Consider the following 23,820-nt stretch of genomic DNA (forward strand, 5'->3'; position numbering starts at 1 on the left):
AAAAATTATGATTGGTTGAATGAGGTTTTCACAGTTTTTACAAATTGAGTGGTTTTTATTTGAACGCTCCCGTGTGTGTATATATATATATATATATATATATATATATATATCGGTCATAATATTGTTCTATGTATTTTTTTTTTCTATATTACATTTATTTGAATATTATCTATAATATATTATAAAATATTTGACAAAAACTTTTAAAAACCATTAATTATTTTGCATTAAGTGTCGTGTATTAATGCATATTACTTAAAATTTAAGATTACAAGTAAATTATGCGTATGTACAGCTTATTAAAGCTCCATTTTAAATTTGTATAACTAACTGCAGATAAATATAATTAAATACAAGATAAACCTCTCATTTTAAATATAAAAAATTTAAAACATATTTAAGATAATTATTAAGTTTTAACAGAATCATTATCCTTATAAAAAATTTATTGTTAAGTCAAAAATAAATTACTTCATTTTGACCTTAATTAAAGTATAACAAACAAATTGAAATAAAAAAAAAATTGTATAAAAAAACGAGAACTTTTAAATGGTTAATTTGATACTAATATTAATATACTTTTTCAAATATTTTTATTCAAAAGTAAAATATTATTTCTCTCAAAATCACATAAACCATATTATAATAACAAAGATGAAAATAAAATGAAACATTAAGACGAAAAATTATCTTGTGACATTGCACGAGTACCCTTCTAGTAATAATATAAATATATAACCCTCATAATTAAAAACAAATTAATTATATGTTAGAGTATTATCTTATGAATCATTCATCAGTTTTAAAAACTTGTCATATAAAAAGTAGTTTGTTTTTGGAAAAAAATATTATAATCTTACATAAAAACAGATTTATCAATAACTAGCTACTGCAGCATAACCGGATGTAAAAGTTGTTAGTAGTTTATAATAGAAAATTAAAGTAATTGTTATTAAAAAATCCAAAATTTATCTTCTATTATGTTATATTAATCAAATCGATATATTTTGTGTTTTGGACGTGTTTGTTAGTTTGTTTTTTTATTGAATTCAAACGTGAAGATTCATGAAATAATATTTATACAATAATAAGTGATAAACTTAAATTATAAAAGATTATATGTTAATAAGTTATTTTTGTAAGTTTTACCAAAGGTTTCAGAGAATCTTCAATCATACTAAGGGGTCGTTTACCAAACACTAACTCGGGTAACACCAAGTTACATTACCTTACTGGATGAATATGATAAGGACCAAGAATCTTACCCAGTAAGAGCGAGACAAAGACCAAGAGTCTTACCCGGTAAGTGACGAAATCTTACCACGATAAGCGCTTACCGAGTAAATTGTTGCACACGATACCATTTTGGTGGACTAAAATCTTACTCGATAAGTAAATGATAATGTTAAATTTTACCGATAAGTACTTACTGGATAAGTGTTTGATAAACGGCCTCTAAATTAACATAAAGAGTTATTTGTTTACAAATAAATGCGAGAGTACTTTGTTACAACTATCTTCCAGTTCCCTACTACAACTATATATTATATTAAAAATATTTTTTATTATTTAAAGTTAATAATACATTACTATATTATTAATAAAGTAAAATATATATACATATTTATATATCATGGAATTCAGGTGTAAAAGTGAAACAAATATAAGAAACGAATTATAATTAAGCAAAGAGAGTCTAACGCACTTATTATAAAGGAAAAAAGACTGACATCTTTTGGAAGTTGATATTTACAAATACTTTTTGATACATGTGATGTGATAAAAATAAATACATAAATAATCTTATTATTGATTAATACTTCAACGTAAAGGTCTACATATACGTACATCATACACTTGCCCATATTACATTGTACAATTACAATCCAACAATGTTGACTCTTTCTGTCCATCTTTCCTCGAAAGACTCGNCCTCCCTCCCCCTCTCTCTTCAATTCCTCTCTATATATGGACCACTGCCCACCATTTCTTTTTTCTCACTCACAAGCTTTCTACAAACCGCCTCAATTACATTTGCTTCTTAATCCAGAAAAAGATCATGAGGAGCCAAAAGAAGCAAGTGAGCATGGTTAAGATCATCAAAACACCCATACGAGCAATTTCAAAAGCACTGGATCTTTATGTCAAAGGTGTCACCAACTTCTCCACAACCTACAACAGACCTCTCAGGACCATGGAAGCAGCCACGCCCGACTCCCACCAACTTCCTAGAAGCCTTAGCACCAGCATCCTATCTGATAACGACATACCGCCGGAAGGAGCTCTCGTCAGGTCTATATCGACTGCTGCTATTGGCGGCAGAGCCACCCAATTGAGAGTTGCCAATTTGGATGTGTACAGGCTACAGCATCAACGCCAACAGCTACAACCATGTGCATCCAAGAAAGGTGTGCCCAGAAGTTGTAGTGTTGGGATGGGGAGAATCGAGGAAGACAGGGTTTCTTCGTTCAGGAAAGAACATATAGTTGTTAGAAACAAGCTTCTCATCGAAGATAACGACTCGACATTCTCTAGGAGTCGTACTTACAATCGCATGTCTACAAAACCTCGACAATATTTACAGTAGCATCCACTTGTATTTTCTATAAAATCGACGAGTTAGCATTTGGATTACGAATATAAATTGGATCGCAATCTCCGACCAAATCCGATTGTGTCATTGGTATTGTGTAATGAAGTTTTGTAAATATTTGCCTTGTCACTGTTTATCTGAACGGTATGTGCATACAAGTTCAAATGTTATTGCTATATTATGAAGTAATTACCTTATACTCTTAAAATCACTATAAAATTCAAGTTTAAAACTTATTGTTATATATGTATAACTTTATTAAAACTTCAAGAACTTATGAAAATTAACTTATAACCAACTCATTAACACATTCAAATGTGTTGAAGGTGTTGATACCTATAAAACATAAGAGTAATTCATAAAATTCAATAACTAGTTGGAGACTATTTCTCATTCTTAAAACCACACAAACTCATGGAATAAAATAGCATGTGACAGAGAATAAAATGCAACATCGGATTAAGGGTTCGAATTATCGCTTTAAAATAGAGATATATCAAATTGAATTTCACAGCTACACTTCCAATACATCCAGTGTAGGTAACCAAATTTTGGTTTTTTTTTTCATATGATCTAGACCGATCATGTTACAATTACTCGGTAAAAAAGGTTACTCAATTGTAATGGATTAGATTGGATATTTTGGTCATTTAGTGATTTAGAAGTTCAATATTTTTCATCATGGAGAGTACATAAGATTCATCCGGTCAATATTAGATAATAATGAACAATTATGAGAAAAACAATTATAGTTTTATTATTCTAAATATAAATATAAGATGTATCGTCTTATATGGTTGGTAATTTTTTCAAAAGATGAGGGTTTTGTTAGCTAATAACAAAAAGATCTATTATGTTCTAATATAAAAATAGAATTCACGCGAGAATGGAATAATCAAGAAAGTCGATCGGAGATAAATTATGAAGAATATATATCAAAGTTTTCGAGGCAAGTAGTTTTAAACATCGGTTTTAGATAAAAAAAAAACTTAGAAAAACATTAAATAATACTATATAATGAGCAACAAATTAACCCTTTTAATACATGTTTGGATTTTTAATAATTAATAAAAAAATTCTAGTCCTATTAAATACTAATATTTTTATGTCTCTTTTATTACTAATTTTTTAAAACTATTATTATATATTCTAAAAGAAAATTGGACTCGTGTGGATATATACAAATTTATAGTGCGTTACTTATATGAAGGCTTGTAAAGGCATAACAAGCATGTCACTGCAAATCCATTTACTTAAGAAACTACGACTTTTGAAGGTTAGGTAGTAGATAAGGTAATAATTCAAAGGCTCGAGAAATCGCTATCGATTGATTTATATAAATGTTTATTTATAAATACTATAAATAGCGAATCCAAAATTGATGGTATATATGGGAAAAGGTCAAAAAGGGCTGACTTGACTATCTCCACGTCATTCAATTATTTAATCCCGTTCAAAACATGTTATCTTTAAATACATATATCGTTTTTAAAAATTCAATATAAGGAAAGAGAAACGAAAATATCACAATAAAATATGATTTGTCATTTTCAATGAAAATCGCCTATAAATTTCTTTAGAGTAATTACACTGTTTGTCCTTACGCTTTGTTTAAATATCGCTCATATATTTCAGAGGAGCTATATACACAAAATCATTTTGTTTCAATTTAAATCCCTCTTTCTAACACCATTAATTTGATATAATCTTTTAAGTCGAGGGTCGTTTGGTTAATTCATTTATTTATCAAAAAAAACTATTTATTTAAACCACCAATTAGATGATGAACGTATTTCGTCTTATATTATATTTATATTATATCATATCATATATAGAGGTTAAATCATGTAAGAATCAAATAAAAAGTTTAGGACTGTGAGTATCAATCTTAATTATTAATTGAATTTAATCTACGGAAACTAAAGATGACCGTATTTTTGTATTATTGTTGAAATTTGAAACTAATTATTAGATAAATGACAAGTTGAAAATGTATTCTAGGTATTTGATAATCTATAACCAATAATGACGACTATCAAAATTATATCAATTACAAATAAAATTTTAAATTAAAAATATATTAATTACAATATATTTTTTAATCAAAAAAATATTTTTACAAAATGAAACTTTTATCTTGTTTAATTTGACACGAGTATCAGTATTTTTTCCTTCACATTTTTCGAATGATTGCCATTTTTACATAAAACGATAAAAGTGATTTAACTCGTATGTGAAACAACATTTTAGTATTTCATGTCACGACCTGATTTAATTTGTTCTTTCGAGTGATATGACGTCATTCTTAATAACTTATGTCATGAACAAAAATATGAACTTAAAACTTTCAAACATACATCATGTGTTTAACATAATTCATTACATAACTAGGAAAGCTTAAAATACTTTAACGTAATCAATGCTAATTAAAATATCTAACCGAACATGATTCAAAACATAGTTCTGTCTTTCTTCATTCAACTCGTTTAATGACAATTGACACCTGAGATATATACATGTATAGTATAAGCTAAAAGCTTATTGAATATGATATGGTTTCATGATCACATACACATATAAACAGAGTTTTAATGTATTTTAGTTATTATATTGCAAGTGAGGTCTCGGCTAGTCACTTTTCTTTGCATATGTGGCATATTTTATGGACAAGGACTCCAAGATCTCAAAATTGCAAGTCCTCCTTTCATGTCTAACTCATCCCGTACGGTGGATGAACCTTGTCGAATCATACTAGTTGCATACCATTTTTTTTTGCAATACTCACTCATTAATGTAAATCTCATTGTGGCATGCAATATACATCTCATGTAAGTGACAACATAAATCACATATGTATCATCATCATCTTTCACACTATACACATATTTGAATATCATATTAATAATATCAAGTCATCATAATCTTTCTCATCATCATCATTTTTCATATCATGCATATACTGGAATATCATGTACATCAATACAATCAAGTTATCATTATATATATATATGAACACATCATACAAATATCTTGGATAAAATACTTTGTAATAATCATGTATATATCTCATAAAAAGAGTAATGAATAAAAGTTGGTTTGCTTATCCACAACTGGAAAATGTGTTTTTATATCGCATAATGTACTCACCTTGAATCTTAACGTTCGATAGGTTGTTTTTCTCGAAAACCACAACTTACTTAATAATTCATATAATTTCTAAGCACCTTAGATAATCATAACTAAATTGATCATTCTTCTACTACAAGAATCTTCGCATGAGTAATCTTAACAATTTTTATTGATCAACCCCTTGTAACATCAAATCTCATATTTCGCTTAAATATTTTCTTGAAATATTATTAATAAAGTGATGTCATTATAATATTAATTGTCGGTCGTACATTTTATAAAAATGTGCAATACACTTCGCATTTTCTTGAACAATAAGTATTTTATCAAAATAGTTAAACGAAATAGTTTGCAACGTGAATAATGTTTTATGACCAGAACGTCTCTTTTAAAATTTGCGGGTGAATAATGGTGACAATATGTCATACATATATAAATAATGGTCATTCCATAACTTTAAAGTTCACCATAATTAATACTCGAAATAATGTTTAAAATACCAATTTTCCAAGTCTATGGGCATTTCGGTAATCTTAAGAAGGCGGATACCAAAGTTATAGTTTTAACCAATTCCCTAATTTAAAACATTATTGGTACATTTCATTAGTCTAATATTAAAAAGTGCTTAAAAGTCCAATCCCAAAAGCGTAGGGACATTTTGGTAATTTTATAAAGCAAATACTCAAAGTATTTGTTAAAATACTGATTCCCTAATTGTGAAATCATTTTTTATAAAGATAATAATCAAAATAAGGCCTAGATACCAATTCCCAAGATATTTGGTCATTTCAGTAATTTTATAAAACAAATATGTAAAGTAATTGCTAAAATATCGATTTCCAAATTATATAGTCATTTTGGTAATTTCATAAAGACAATAATATAAAATGAAGCTTATATAGCATTACCCAAGACATAGGGTCATTTCAGTAATTTTATAAAGCAAATACGTAAAGTATTATTAAAATTTTGATTTCCAAATATAGGGTCGTTTTGATAATTTTATAAAAATAATAATATTCAAATGAAGCTTATAGACCAATCCCCAATATATAGAGTTATTTCGGTAGTTTTATAAAACCAAATACGTAAAGTATTGCTAAAATACGGATTTCCAGATATAGGATCGTTTTGGTAATTTTATAAAAATAATAATACAAAAATGAAGCTTATAGACCAATCACCAATATATAGACTAATTTCGATTAATTTTAGAAGCAAATAAATGAAGTATTGCTAAAATACCGATTTTCTATTTATAGAGTCATTTGGGTAACTAAACGAGATAAATAATCAAAATTAGGTCAAGGTTTGCATTTTACAAAATCAAAATGAAACTTGATGAAAGTTTCAGAAAATCATATGGAGAAAATTATATTTTCGGAACTCTAGAGGTTATAATGTAAATGTAAATGCATTATAACGGAATAAGAAGATTATGTTGTGTTAATAAAATGTAAATAACACGTTAGCTTGGTTGGTTGAGGCGTTGGTGTTGCAGCTTGAGGTCACGGGTTTGAACCTGGATTCTCACAAGGCTTATACATTTTTTTTCCAGAAGCGGGTTATGGGTCAAATATTGACCCGCCCGACCCAGTTCCAAACCAACGAGATCAGCAGCCAAGGTTGCACGATTTTAAGCCTTTTGAGCTTGAAAATGATTCATTTCTTGACCTTTTTTCTTCATTTTTTTGCACCAAACCCTTGGTAATTTTTTTCCTAACATTTTGACATGAAAAACACAAATTTTCATTAAGAAATGAGTCTCATTTTCTAATTTAAAGTTTTGTTTTTAAAACTAAAATTCAACAACTTCAAAACATAAAAATGGAACCATGTAAAGATCAAATCTGAGATATGAGGCTACTGGAGCTTGATAGAGTACTTAATGACAAAGTCATAACATAAAAACTATGCGATTTAGTTAAGAAGTTTATCCAAAATTGGTGAAAAACCGAGATTTTCAACTCGAACTTCAAATTTGGATTTCACTCTCAATATTTGCTTATTTTATAAATTATTTGAATCATAATGATTCTAAGTCAGTGCTCTATATTTATATGCAAGAGTTTTAGCTTATTAGTTGACGAAATCGGACCAAATTGCGAGTTTTTGGTTGTGGGGTCGTCTTTTTCAAACAAACATGTATTGTTGGTAAAACAAATCCCTCATCTTTTAAAAAGATGACATTCAGCCCCTCTGAACTTTCTGATGTTTACAACCGGACCCCTCCTGACGTCATAATTTACATTTTTGATCCAAAACAAATTTAAACCCTTAATATTTTAATTAAATGACAAATTTGACCCCTCTCAACTCATTCATTTACATTTTTGGTGCAATAAAAATAAAAACCAATTTTATTTTGTTTTCCCTTTTGTCTTTCTTCTCATTATTTCTTATTTTAAGATTTCTTTCAACAAATCAAATAAATATTTTTATACTTCAAATAAATTTATAAAAAAAAACAATATTTAAAGACTCATACAATATTATTTTTATATACTTAAAATTTTGGGGTTTACATTTCACGTCATTTATTGTTTCTTTTCACATGATGAAACAACATTATATTATTTCATCATGTGAAACATTGTGTTGTTTCACCATGTGAAATATTTTGTTGTTTTACAATATGAAACAACTAAAATGTTTCACATCCTATTTCACGTCAACTTTTATTTTATTTTCTTTTCAAATTGTGAAACAACACTACATTGTATCACCTTGTGAAACAACAATTTATTGTTTAACATTAGCAGCATTATGTATTTCACAATATGAAAGAACACTTTAGTATTTCACTTTCACTTTCACATCTATTTTGTTTTGTTTTTACATTGTCAAACAACATTAATTTTGTTTCACTTTAACGATATTGTATTATTTCACTGTGTGAAATAAAACTTTGTACCTACAGATGATATTTTAATTATATATATTTTATATTTACTATATTTTGTTTTCTCATATGATGTTTTTATTATTTACAATAGTCAAATATATTTTATAAAAATGTAAGTGTTTCTATACGTCAACGGTAAATAATGTATGTGTTAGAAAGTAACGAGTGAAAATTAAATTAATAATACACAAAATAATGAAATATAAAAGATTATTATCAATTAATAAAAATTAAAATATCTTATTATTACATATAAATTATATCGCATAAGATTGAATTAAAACAAAATAATAATTTGCTCTAGATTTTGATATCGATAAGAAAGAGAAATAGAAAAGAATCAAGAAAATAAAAAATCACCATCACATCCTTCCTTAATTATATATGGAACACCGATTAAGGTTGTTCGATTAAAGTGATTAGATAGTTGAGATTGGTTCTTATGTTTCTCAACCTTTTTATGGTTATCATTTGATTAATGTCATCTAGCTACAAGTTAAACTAGTAACTGAGATCTATCTAGAGAAATCAATATATATATATATATATATATATATATCTTGGGCGCTTGGTGTGATCAGTTTCTTTGTCTCCATTAGAATAGATTAAGAAAAGAAAATAACGGGTTCTATTCATCACTACCAGTTGATATAAGATTTCTCCGCATCTCCATGCAATGAGATTACATTACCATATTCATTCTCAATTTGTTTACATATAAAAACTATCATCTTACAATTATTTCTTTAATTAAATGGAATCCATATATACTTACAAGGAAATATAAGGGTGATAGGAAGTAAATTAATAAACCTGAGCAAGAATGATGGGACCTGGTGTGGATGAATCTATACCCTCAAAAGGTTATAATAACAAGTGAATCATGCAAGTATACAAGGGTTACAAGTATCGTCGAAAACAAGTAATAGTGGTAAGTAATACTAAATATCGTTCCACAAAGATTTAATATGCAGAGAGAGACAAAAAAGTTAACTTTAAAGTGAGATTTCAGAAAAGAGTTTTTGGAAGCAATAAAGCTTCAGAGAGAAAAATATCTTTGCAAGAGTTGGTAACCAAATACTGAAAATAATTAAAAGATAGTATGGAAGCAAGATCAAATTGGATTTCAGAAACGAGGTGTAAAGAATTTTGCTCTACAATAGCTCACTACAACACTACTGGATTGAAAAACTTTCCAAGAAAGTGTAGATTACACCATATGTTGGGAGTGCACTTGGTGATGCATCAATCCCAAACTAGTACATATCTTGCCTTTCTTTCCATATAGTTTTTGCAACCCATAAGATTATGACAACTCTTTATAGCCTTTATAACACACTTAGTAAAAATATTTGCATTGTCTTAATTTTAAGTCCAACTCATCTGAATAAAATAACATGTGTCAATTGGTCAAAGATTACCAAATGAAATATTGATACCACTTATGTATAGTGAAATAAATTGCTATTAACAAGTAAACATCAACTAACACTTGGAATAATCTCACAACCTTCACTTACACCCATACTAATGTATTTAGCCTAACATGACTGAGTGTAAGTCCTCAAAAGTAAATGACATAAATGAAAATAACTGAATGTAAATGACGTTGAAGCAAATACTGCACGAAAAGTAAAGAAAGCTGGAAAGATTGCTGTAGTAACTGATAGTGACGAAGAACACTTAAAAGTACTTGCAAATTAATAATGAAAAGTAACAAGGACCCAAAGCTTAGAAGAAGCTTTGTTCCTGATGACAAAATGAAATTGTTCCAAGTGTTTCTTACACTTACTTGCTCAAAGGACTACCCCTATATATATATACTACCAAGAGGGAATCAAAATTACTAAAAGATAATAACCAATGGTTATTAACCAAAGGTCTACAGAAAAGATGCCTTAGTACATAAGATGCTTTAGTACAAAAGGTTAAGGCATCGAGCATCTTCTAACTAAATCGTTTGCCAACAGTACTAGGAGATGCCTTTCTTCAAAACTTTGACTTTTCAAATTATTCAATGGGATTGAGCTAGTTGTGCCAATATCCAGCGTCCAGTACAACAACAACGTATACACCTGCTACAACAATGCTCATATCAGCATTATACTCACCAAATTCATAAAATTGTGTCATTCTTGCATCATAGCTCCACTAAATATAAAACCATAAAATAAGACTAAAAGACTCAATATAGGAATGGGAAATGTGTAAAATTAAGTGAAATGAAGACACAATTGGGTGCTAAAGTGTATACCTTTGCACATTTATCATACCCCAACACTTAAACTGTTGCTTGTCCCAAGCAACTAAAATGACAACTTAAAATGACTCAATACTAGAAATTTGAAAGAAAAATTTGAAGGGTGAAAATGAAAATTTTAACACACAATGAGATTGATAAAACAACACCATACCCATGTATAATTCTGTGTGATCCAATCTTTTCACTTATTTTCATAGGCCAAGAGTCACACTTCCTATTGTTAGACATCTACCAATTGCTAAAAATCACAATCATTAGGACTTTTATTGGTTTTCTTTTTCTAAGGCATAGTGCATTCTTTCTTCAATTATTCAATCTTTTCTGTTATGCACAAACAGTGTATATGATATGCATGTTTGATCTTTTCTACTTTGACTTGAACATTTTGTACTCTATGTAAAAAAATTGAGCTTTGACCTTTTAGCTATTGTCCTTTGGACTTCTGTTGCATATTAGTACATATAGTGCATACAATCTCTCCTCTACACTTGAATGTGTCAATGTCCTCATTGAGGTTTTCTTAAAGGATAAAGTCATGGGTTCAAAGTGGTAGTCATATTCCAAAATAGCAGGTTAGGATGTCTGTTTGCTTTCCAGGTGTATATGTGTGTATGTGTACGTGTGTGTGTGTTTGGTTCTAGCCTTAAGTGTTGGAATGGCTTTTTAGCAACAAAATTCAAAGTTCCCAGACTTAATTTATATAAAACTGAAAAAATATAAGAAAATCAGAGACTGTGGAGCTAAGGGTGAAAGAAATGGACCTACTCTACTCATTTAAAGTAGGTGGTGCTGCCTCTTGAGGAATGGACTCCTCAACTTCTCTGATAAGCTCTGGTGGGTATGACCCAATACTGGCATACTCTTGTGGGTTGTCCATGGCCCAATTAGCCTCCATTACTCCAGCTCTCCTCATATGGTAATTCCTTTGTAGAGCAGTGAGTTTTCTCATGTTTAGCATAGTCTTATCCTATTCTTTCAAACATGCCAACAACTTCTGTTCACTTTTCTCTACGTTGGCCTCAAGCTCCTTCTTTTTCCTCTCCATTTTTCCCATCCAAATGGCATTTATCTCTTCCAACTTCCTCAACATGACCTCTTGATGCTTCTCCATCTCCTTTACTGTATAAAAGAATGAATTAGTGACAAGGTTAGGCTGTGGTGTTGGTGTAGGTGCAGGTGCAGGCTCTGATCTTGGTATCCTCCTTGTTTTGGTTGAAGTACCAGCAATAGGGGTAGGGGATGTTTTGTCAACAGCCATAACCTTACTATAACAAATGGAATCTCTTCATTGCCTTCTCTGCATTCTTTTTCACTTTCTTTATTGTTTGAATTTAAATCATAGCCTTTCCTGTCATAAACTCATCAGTAGGCAAAAACCTTACCTTTGCTCTAGTTAGCAATGCATGAATCGAGGATGGATGCCAAAGGTCTCTCTTGATCTTCTCTACGCAAGACTTGATGCTCTTACAAATGACCTCCCCCACACTGAATCTTTTTCTAGTCATAATGCAGAAAATTATCACCATTCTCTCAAATGTCAGGGTCGATTCATGGGTTATTGGCTGGATGGTGTATCTAAGGAAATAAAACCAAAACACTTACAATAGGGAGAAGGTCCCTACTGTATAAGGAACTAAAGACCTTGTTCTTCCATGTCTTGCTAGGGTGTGCAAGAGTCAACAGCACCTTCCTAGCATCCTTATCAGTGGCATTGTTCACCAATTGATTATATTTACAATGGGTGGGTGGAATGATACCAAATATGTTGTCAATAATGGCAGAGGCATAACACAAATCAGTACCTCTTACCCTTACTGTATAGCCTTTGGATGTGGCAACCGCAACATAGAATTCCCTTACAAAGGAGAGGTTGAATCTTGTAGGTACAACACAAAAAATTTCCCATCCAAGCCTGGTAATGGCCTCTTGGATGAATGGGAATTCCTTCAAACTCTCAGAGCTAAAACCCTTGTCAACCAATTTTTTTTAGAATCCATATAACCAAAATGGTCATATGCTTCCTTACAACTAAAAGTACCAAACGAGACATTTATTCTCCCAGAATTGTTTTGATTGGGTGGTGGTGATACTACCTTCCTTCTCTTGGCAACTTTTTTTCCTTCGTGTCTAAATCTGCTGAGCCACTGTTGCCTCACTGTCTTTCTCGATTCTGCAACCATCTCCTCACTATCAACAACAACATCCTCATCTTCCTCAGAACATTTGTCTTCGTCCTTCAGAATCAGAGTAGTTTACAATACCTTTTTCATTTTCCTCCTCCACCATCAATATTTTTGGTGGCATTGCTCACCACATTCATAGTCTCTTCTTCCCTCTATTGGTTGTGATTACCCAGCCAACAATTGTTTTAGGAATGAGTTACTTGGCTTCTTTGGGCTTCAAAACAGATTTAGACTTTGTTTTGGCTTGGGCAGAATTGGCTACCTGATTACTTTCTATTGTTGGAGCAGTAGTTGACTCTCCCAAAATGAAGGCAGTGGCATGGAATGCCTCATCTAAAATATGGGATGGTGGATTGGGGCTCTCAACAATATTGGGGATGGTTTCTGGGTTGTGAGCAAAATTTGTTTGAGGACTTGGGGTTAGAGGAAAATGACCACCAAGCAATAAAACTTGGCTTTCCTCATTTGTAGATGATGTAGGTTCCTTGTTAAGGTCAATGTTGAGGGCTTTGTGGCTAGAAGAATTGGTAGAAATATAATGAGATGAAGTTTTGGAATTGGAATGTTGGGTTGTACCTTGATCAGCAGCCCCTGTTTTGAGCTTCTTCAATGGAGGCTTTCTGGTCGATGATGACCTAGCCATTGTTTTCGACTGTGGTTCTTCGACAACAGTAGATGGAGCGGCTTCCATGGATTCAGTTTCTGGTGCCTTCTTCCACAGGCTTCTTCTAGTTGGTTGATCAACAATGGTTTTTCCTTCTCCCTTCTTTGCTTTGGTTTTGCTCTCCCCATGTTTAAACTTGCTTTGAATACCCCTGTATTACACTGTAAACTAACAAACTTTTTTGCAAAAGAAAGTCAGTAAAAGGTGTAGTTTGGAAGCAAGTGGGTACAGTAGGCAACAAATAGTGGTTTTTTTGGTTAGGAAGGAACTGCATAAAGCGGAGTTGAGGGGTTGTGGTTAAAAACCAACTAAGGGTTAATGTTAGTACAAAATTAGATGTTTTAGGTAATAATGTTAATAGCATGGGAAAATGGTGATAATCTAATTCTTTCTACCAAAAATCTACTCTTCACAAAGTATCTTTGCAGACTCTTGAGTGTATTTTTGGGTGACAAGATTTGTGGGCCAGGTGCAGGTTGCTGCAACACTGCAAGAAATTTCTAAATCAACTGTACCTTTTACACAAAAATCTTGTTATGCTAGGAAAACATAGAACTAACCAAACCTTCTAAAATATAATACTTGTATTTACATATGTACATTGTTTATAGGTTGTGACAGCCTTCAACACCAAACTCTAGGAACGAGTGAGGTGTACCACATATGTGGTACCTATGATTTCAGCAACATCATTATATGACTTTTACTCTTTGACCATTTTCTTTGAAAATGGATACATTGTTGGGGTCAATGAATTCCACTACTCCATGATGATGGACTTTGTGAACCTCAAATGACCCTGTCCACTTGGATCTTAGTTTTCTTGGAAAAAGTTTCAACCTTGAGTTAAAGAGAAATATCTTTTGACCTGCTACAAACTCTCATTGAGAGATCCTCTTATCATGCCATTATTTTATTTGTCTTTGTAAATCTTGGCATTCTCATATGCTTGATCTCTCGGCTCCTCAAGCTCATTGATTTGTAGCCTTCTCCTTACACCTGCAACATTTACACACATATTAAGCTCTTTCAAAGCCCAAAAAGTTTTGTGCTCAAGTTCTAGTAGTAAGTGGCAAGATTTTCCAAAGACTAGATTGTAGGGAGACATTCCAATGGGATTTTTATAGGCAGTGCTATAGGCCCAAAGAGCGTCATCAAGTTTGAAGGACCAATCCTTCCTTGTAGGTTTTACCACTTTCTCTAAGATACTCTAGATCTCCCTGTTTGAAACTAAACCATTTGTTTGAGAGTGATAAGAAATATCTACCCTATGGATTATGTTATATTTTTCAAGCACTCCTTTTATCATGATATTTACAAAGTGGGTACCCTCATCACTGATCATAGCTCTGGGAGTACCAAATCTTGTAAAAATATGCTTATGCAAAAATTTAACTACTGGTGTGATAAGATGCAGCCTCTACCCGTTTGGATACATAATATACATCTACCAAAAATTATTGATAGTTTCCAGACATGGGAAATGGTTCTTTAAAGTCTATCCCCCATACATCAAAGAATTTAACTTCAAGAATGCCATTTAAGGACATTTCATGTCTTTGGGAGATGGATCCAACCCTTTGACATTCATTGCACCTTTTGACAAAGCTATCAGCATCTTGAAATAGGGTAAGCCAAAAAAATCCAGATTGTAGGACTTTGGCTGCAGTTCTTTGGCCATCAAAATGACCACCATATGCAACATAATGACAATGGGTACATCCTCATGTGGTATACACCTTCTAAGGATCTGGCCAACTTCTAATTCAAACAAAAATGGGTCATCCCATAGATAACTCTTTGCATCATGGAGTAACTTCTTTCTTTGGTTCTTATTTAGCTCTGGTGGTATGATCCCAACAACCAAGAAATTTGCAATGTCTGCAAACCATGGGGCTATAGAATGATTCAGCATTTACAACTGAAAAATTGCAAAAGAATATCCATGTATTATCATATGTATCTTTAAAATAGAACAGGCAACATATTGATCTTCAAAAGGCAGATAAACACATAAGAAATATAATCATATTTTCCCCTCTCCTTTAATATCCCGAGACCCCGCTGTTCCTGCAATGCACATTTAAAAAAAAAAATACAAAATGAGGGTTAGACCAGAAGGTCTAGTGAGAAAAATCCCTTCTTTGCAATTACAAGGTGAAGATCACCAAATCCTGTTTAAAACATCTTTTGCAAGTAAATAAATAATTTCCAGCAAAAGTATGCCAATCTTCTTGCTACTCAAACTATAAAACAAACAAATACTTATAACACAAATACACACTTCCTAAAATATGCACTTCTTACATAACATAAAGTCATAAAACTCCTATGGCTCAACGGGCCAGAGATCCTTTGGCTCAACAGGCCAGAGCTCCTCAGTACTCATTCCAATATTATAAGACTAACTCAATCAGAGATTCTCTAGACAACCAGAGTCTTTGATCCAAAAAGACTAACATTTGATTTTCAAAGAAAAGAGAATAAAACTATAACCAGAGCTCTTCTGGTTCTTTACTTTGTTTAAGAAATATTTAAAATGATTGATATTTAAAAGATTGCTTTAAAAGACAAAACTCAGATACAAAGCTCAGACATAGAGCTTGAACATAGAAATGCAGGTATATCATTCTATGATATTGAGCCTCTGTATATCACATACAAAACCTCTGGATCAAAACCATTTTAAAATTTTTACACAACCAGAGATCCTCTGGTCCTTCTTAAATATCAGATTTCATCAAAACCATTTTGAAATCATGGGCGATTAATGCCTCTGGTTATAAATCATTTCCTCCTTCTCAATAACATCAATATTATTATTTCAATAAGAGCAATACCTCTAAGTCATCAAATCACAGAGAAATGTTGATTTAGAATTATTGCTTCTTATGATAATAACAATAAGAGTTATAACATTAACTACACCCACAATTGCCACCCTTATATCCATAGGTACACCTCTCCTTGATATGCCACCCTTATTCCCACCTTAAACATGATTTCAAATCAGAACAGACCTACGTCACACACGTTCTGAAGAAACCTAGTTCCATAGCAGAACAGACTTACATCACATACGTTCTGAAGGAACATTTAAAACATAGTTTCATACCAGAACAAACTTTCATCACACACGTCCTGGAGAAACATTTAAAACATAGTTTCATTCCAGAATCGACTTTCGTCACATACGTCCTGGAGAAACATTTAAAACATAGTTTCATTCCAAAACCAACTTACATCACACACGTCCTGGAGAAACATTTAAAACATAGCTTCATGCCAGAACAGACTTACGTCACACATGTCCTGGAGAAACATTTAAAACATAGTTTCATGCCAGAACAGACTTACATCACATATGTTCTAGAAAAACGTTTAAAATATAGTTTCATGCCAGAACAGACTTACGTCACACACGTCCTGGAGAAACATTTAAAATCAGTATTTCTTTCAAAACAGACTTATGTCACACATGTTTTGAAAGAAAATATTAGTATCATTTCAGCTCACAATTCTCATTTAAAAGGTACAAAAATGCCCTTTTCATATTATAAAATAGTTTAAAACTGATTAAATAATACTTATGCAATACCATCATTAGATACTACAAATTTTGGGCCAACTCCTCTTCATCGGTCAACACTTATCCGGACAACACTGTCCGGACAAGCTTTTCCGGACAACACATATCTGGACAACCTCATCGGACACCAATTGTCCGGATATACCTTTATCGGACACCAAGTTAGTCAACTAATCCTTCATCGATCAAAGCTCTTACCAGTGAGGAGTCCTCATTGAACAACACAATGCTCGATTTAGAGTTCTCACTGGACAACACTTAGGAGATTTTAAACATAAACAACTCTTCTGGGTGATGAACATCTATCCAATTAACACATTGTCCGGAAAAGGGAGGGTCCCTATCGAACAAAGCTATGTCTGATAAGAGACCTCACCATCCAATGCTTTAAAATCAGTAAACTTCATCGGCCAAGGCTTAGCCGGTGAGGAGCCCTCGCCGGACAACACTTTTCCGATTACAAAAACTCATCGAGAAATGAATGTGATAAGAACATCATACATAAACACAAGCAGATTCAATCAATTCATAAAACTAGTAACCAAATAGATTAAATAAGTTGTTTATATGAAATAAAAACTCACCTTTTTGCAAGATTTTAAATTTGAAAGAAGAAGAAATGCACACAGATTGCTTCCACTTGGATCCCAACTCTCAGCTTCTATTTTTAGAAAGAACCCAAATATCTCTCTTTTTCAAGCTTTCCAGAAATGGCCGAAAAAGTTTTCTTTCTAACATCTTTCCTTTTTATACTTGCCTTATTAGGAAAGGCAGTTTTGAGGAAGAAATATAAAATACTTCTCCTCATCCTCACAATACCATGCACCCACACATGTAAGTCATGCATAAAAACCATGCGTACAAACATACATACACATGCGCATTAGATTTCATGCATAATGTGTATGACCACCCCAACTCATGCATAAATATTCCCACATGATCAATTATACCAATTAATCACATACTCACATAATCATGTAATCACATAACAATTACCTCAGGTGTATAATTAGGACTAGGTTATCACAAAAACCCTTTCCTTGATTTGGCCTAAAACTGCACCAATTACCCAATCACTTGCATTACACATTAATTCAAAAGGTTTTGTCAAATCTGGTGTGATAACAATAGGGGCAGAAATCAAAGCCTTCTTCAAAGTCTCAAAAGTTTATTTACACTCTTTATTGAAATCAAAAGGTTGGTCATGTTGTAATAACATACAAAGAGATTTGGAATTTTTTGAAAAGTCTTTTATAAACCTTCTATAGAAACCAACATGACCCAATAAACTTCTTATTCCTTTTATATTTGTGGGCTCAGTTAGACACTCTATAACCTCTAACTTGGCTTTGCTACCTATATTCTTCTTCTTGAGATTACATGTCCTAACACAATACCTTCCTTAACCATGAAATGATATTTCTCCCAACTTAGAACCAAATCAGTCTCCTTACATATCTTATGACCTTGTTCTTCATTTTTTCAAACACTCCTCATAAGAAGATCATTAGACAGAGAAGTCATCCATGAATATCTTCGTAGAGGTTTCCAATATATTAGAAAAATGGACATCATGCATCTTTGGAATGTGGCAGGAGCATTGCATACTCCAAATAAGCAAAAGTACTAAAGGGGAAAGTGAAAGTGGTTTTCTCTTGATCCTCAAGTGCAATAACAATTTGATTATAGCTTGAATAACCATCTAAAGAGCAATAATATTCTTTCTCAGCTAATCTATCCAACATTTGATCTATGAAAGGCAAGGGGAAATGGTATTTATGGGTTGCTTTGTTGAGCTTCTTATAGTCCATGCATATTCTCCATCCTGACACTATCCTAGTTGGGATTAGTTCATTTTTCTCATTTTCTATTATAGTCACACCTCCCTTATTGGGCACACTTTGGATAGGACTTACCCAAGAGCTACTAGCTGTAGGATAAATAATGCCAGCATCAATCCATTTCAAAATCTCTTTCTTAACCACATCATAAGATTCAATCTCCATTGAGGTTCAACAGAGGTAAAGTCCTTGTCTTCCAAAATTATTTTATGTTGACAAATAGATGGACTTATACCCTTCAAATCAGAGATGGTCCATCATATGGCTTTAGTATGGGATTGAAGCATTTTTACTAGCTGCTCTTCCTATTTTTCCTTCTAATGATGATGAAATGATCACTGGTAGCTTGTTATCTTCTCCCAAAAATGCATACTTAAGATGGGCATGTAGTTGCTTTAGTTCTAATTCTAGGGGGATTTTATGGATGGCAATGGGTTCTATTTGGGTTCATCTTCTAATAGCTCATATGATGCAGCTTGTTGCAACATCTCATCATTATCCTCTAAATCAATATCCTTCTTGCCACTATCTTCCAATGATTCAATCTTTTCTCCTAGAAATTTCTCTAAAGCATCCTCATGACACCATGACTTTATAGCAACAACAACAGAACAGTCCTCCTTTTCCTCAAAATATTTCATTGAGTTAAAAACATTTTGGTCCCACACTTTCATGGTCAACTCTCCTTTTTGGACATCAATGAGGGTTCTACCAATGGATAGAAAAGGTCTTCCTAACATAATAGGGCTGTCTTTATCTGCCCCAAAGTCAAGGATTATAAAATCAGCAGGGAATATGAACTTGTCCACTTCTATTGGTACACCCTCTATCTTGCCTTTGGGAAATGCTATGGATTTATTAGTCAACTGTAAGGTAACAGTGGTTGGCCTAGCCTATTCTATCTCTAAAGTACTAAACATAGACAAGGGCATAAGATTGATGCTAACACCTAAAACACACAGGGCTTTTCCAACATGCTTCCCACCTATTGAACAAGGAATTGTGAAACTTTTAGGGTCTTTAAGCTTAGAGGAAGTTTGTTTGACAGGAAAGCACTACATCCTTCACTAAGGGCCACAGTGTCATATTCAGTCAGTTTCTTTTTCTTACTCATGATATCTTTTAAAAATTTAGCATAGCTGGGCATAGTCCCAATTGCCTCCACCAATGAAATATTGATGTGCAATTGTTTGAATACATCTAAGAACTTTTTGAACTGAACTTCCTCCTTCTGGTTTTTTAACCTCTGTGGGTAAGGAACATAAGGTAGATGGGCTAATCATTGGTTTCTTAGGATTTTGGATAGTAGGCACAACAGGCACAGTAGGGGTACCATCTATTGGTTTGGATGGTGGTGTATCAACATGGTATTTGGGTGGTGGACCTTTGACAACATTACTTGGACTTGGATTTGTGGTTGTTAGTTTTGTTTCACTAGGAAGAAGCAATGGTAAATCTGATCTGCTTGGCATGGGTGCAGATCCTTGGTTTTCTGCAGGTTTAGAAACAACAGGAAGGGTTGCTGCAACAACAAGTGGTATTGTTGTAGCAATTGGTTCTGCTTCTATAGTGGCTTTTTGTGGAATTTCTACTAGATCTTTTCCACTCTTTAAGGTCACAACTTTCACATGCTCTTTGGTCAATATCTTAGGGATCTCAATATCACTGGGTAAAAATCCAACATGCATGTTCCTCAACTTTAGTGCTATTTGACCATTCTATGTTTCCAAAGTCCTAATGTTAGCTTTTTGATCATTCATTGTTGAGTTGGTTTGATTTATAAACCCTTTTAACGATGTGTTGGGTTCAAGATTGTGCTTTAAAGTTGTATTCAAGTTCTCCCTTTGTATTGTTTTGTAATAGTTAGGCTTTATCATTTCCTTAGTATTAATAGTAATTAGTCTCTTAATTGTCATTATTTCACTTGTTAATCAGATTAGAGCTGTAATCAATTCTGTAATTTTCTCTCAAAGAAATCTATTGAAGATTTGGTGAAAATCTCTTTCTACTCTTGTTCTTGATCTTGATCTGAAGAATTATTACTGATTTATATGACTTGGGAACTTCAATAGGTCAATTTTGTGATAAGAATTTAGAAGTTTGTTTTAAAGCTAACCAGTGCAGCATCCGTACTACTGATGGTAAKGAGCTTCTAGCTGGAATCAGAAGATCAAACCTCTACACAATTGACCTATCCAACACACAAGTAGATACTGATGTCTGCTTGATATCCAAGGCATCCTTGAAGCAGAATCTGCTATGGCATTGGCGACTTTCTCACCTTAACTTCAAATATCTGAACAAGTTGGTTTGTGACAACTTGGTTAAAGGCATACCGGACCTAAAGTTTCATAAATATCATTTATGCAGTGCATGTGAGATGAGTAAGCTGAAGAAAGCTTCTCATAAGCTGAAGACAAAGTTCAATACCGAACGTCCTCTACATCTACTCCATATGGATCTATGTTGTCCTATGCGAGTCCAAAGCATTAACAAAAAGAAGTATGTGTTGGTCATAGTTGATGACTACTCGAGATATACCTAGGTTCATTTTCTGAGGTCAAAGGATGATGCGGCTGAGACAATAATTTCTTTCTTGAAGACAGTTCAAAATAATCTACAACTGCCAGTTCAGAAAATCAGAACTGACAACGGAACCGAATTCAAGAATAATACACTCGGCTCATTTCTCGAATCCATCGGTATCACACATACGTTCTCGGCAGCCCGGACACTGCAACATAATGGTGTTGTTGAGCGTAAAAACCAAACATTTTTGGAAACGGCCCATACATTACTTACCTGCTCAAAGCTTCCACTATTCCTATGGGCTGAAGCAGTGGCGACTGCTTGTTTTAYCYAGAACCAATCTCTCGTTCACAAAAGGTTTGGTAAAACTCCGTATGAAATAATCAACAAAAGAATACCTAATATAAAATTATTTCGAGTTTTTGGTTGCAGGTGTTTTATTCTAAATGACAAAGATGACAGAGGGAAGTTCGCTACAAAGGCTGATGAAGCTGCATTCGTAGGCTATTAAAAAACGTCTACTGCATATAGGGTCTACAACAAAAAGACTAAAATCATCAATGAGAGTGTGAACGTGTCATTTGACGAAGTTATTGATGTGGCTTCTAAACAATTCAGTTCAAGACTCGGGCTGATAATTAATACTACTCGGAAAGCTGATAAACCTGAATATTCAAATACTGATAATGTTGATTTAGATTCATTGGTTGAGAACTTTTATGAAGAATATTTCGAAAATAAATCTAATTAGTCTAATGATTTGTCCAGGAATATTCATACCGAACAACAGTTATCTGGTCCATCTCCTGATGTTCCAGTAACTGAAACTGAAGAAGAAATAGAAGAAGTTGATGAAGAGATTGAGATGGAAACTCCTGAAGGTCCAGTTCAGCGTGAAGAGGGTGTAAATTCTGATGTGCCATAGGTATCGGTCGTGCAAGATGAAAATACCTTACCTCAGTCAGATATTCAGCCTATTTCAGTTCCAAATATTGAACCTTCACTAGAACCTGTTCCGATTAACTCCCCAAATACTTACACTGATCAAAACTCAAATCAAAGTTCCTATGTTATCCTACTTCATAGCAAGAAATGGACCATGAATCATCCAATACATCAAGTTATTGGTGATCCATCAGCACCTATTCGTACTCGGTCTGCTACAGCTAATGAGTGTCTATACTCCACGTTTCTAAGCAGCATTGAACCAACTAAGGTGTCTGAAGTCTTAGCTGATCCGGATTGGATACTCGTGATGCAAGAGGAGCTGAACCAGTTTGAAGCACTGAAAGTCTGGAGATTGGTACCTCGTCCCAACAATAAGACGATTATCGGTACAAAATGGGTATTCAAGAACAAAAAGGATGAAGACGGTGTTGTTGTCATAAATAAGGCCCAGCTCTTCGCTAAAGGATACAATCAACAAGAAGGTGTTGACTACGACGAAACCTTTACCCCGGTAGCACGGATCGAAGCAATACGGATGTTTCTGGTGTACGCTATACATAAAAATTTCACAGTGTACCAGATGGACGTCAAGACAGCATTCCTGTATGGTCTTCTCAAGGAAGAAGTCTACGTTGCTCCACTGGAGAGTTTTGTAGATCAGTCAAAGCTGGATCACGTATATGTCCTCGACCGAGCTCTATATGGTCTTAAACAAGCTCCGAGAGCCTGGTATGACATCTTATCAGAATTTCTGGTAAAGTCAGGCTTCTCGAAAGGTAATATTGACACAACCTTTTTCATTAAAAAGGAAAAGTCGGATATTATTTTGATATAAATTTATGTAGACGACATAATATTTGGATCTACTAACCCAAAATACTGCAAAAAGTTTTCTGCCTTAATGGTTTTGCATTTTAAAACGAGCATGATGGGTGAGATGGACTTCTTTTTAGGTCTTCAAGTAAAAAAATTATCTTCAGGTATCTTTATCTGTCAAACAAAATATATTTTTGATATCCTGAAGAAATTTAATTTGAAAAACTGTTCATCTATCAAAACACCTATAGCTCATGGAACGAAAATACATGCTGATCCATCTGGAAAAGCTGTAGATCAGAAAACATACTGAGGCATGATTGGCTCTTTAATGTATTTGACGTCTTGTAGACC

At 32.9% G+C, this 23,820-nt stretch overlaps 1 protein-coding gene across 1 annotated transcript; it reads left to right on the forward strand.

Moving 5' to 3' along the window:
- The first annotated feature begins 2,008 nt into the window (after positions 1 to 2,008).
- LOC112502895 lies at positions 2,009 to 2,771 on the forward strand. The gene has a single exon (XM_025106914.1). The coding sequence runs from the start codon at positions 2,063 to 2,065 to the stop codon at positions 2,588 to 2,590; it is 528 nt and encodes a 175-aa protein (XP_024962682.1). The 5' UTR covers positions 2,009 to 2,062; the 3' UTR covers positions 2,591 to 2,771.
- The last annotated feature ends 21,049 nt before the right edge of the window (positions 2,772 to 23,820 follow it).

Source organism: Cynara cardunculus, unplaced genomic scaffold (assembly GCF_001531365.2).
Source record: "Cynara cardunculus var. scolymus isolate 2C unplaced genomic scaffold, CcrdV1 Un_Scaffold_2141, whole genome shotgun sequence".
In the NCBI taxonomy this organism is placed as follows: Eukaryota; Viridiplantae; Streptophyta; class Magnoliopsida; order Asterales; family Asteraceae; genus Cynara; species Cynara cardunculus.

Coding starts and splice junctions, on each gene's coding strand:
- LOC112502895 (XM_025106914.1), top strand. CDS start 2,063: ATGAGGAGCCAAAAGAAGCAAGTGAGCATGGTTAAGATCATCAAAACA.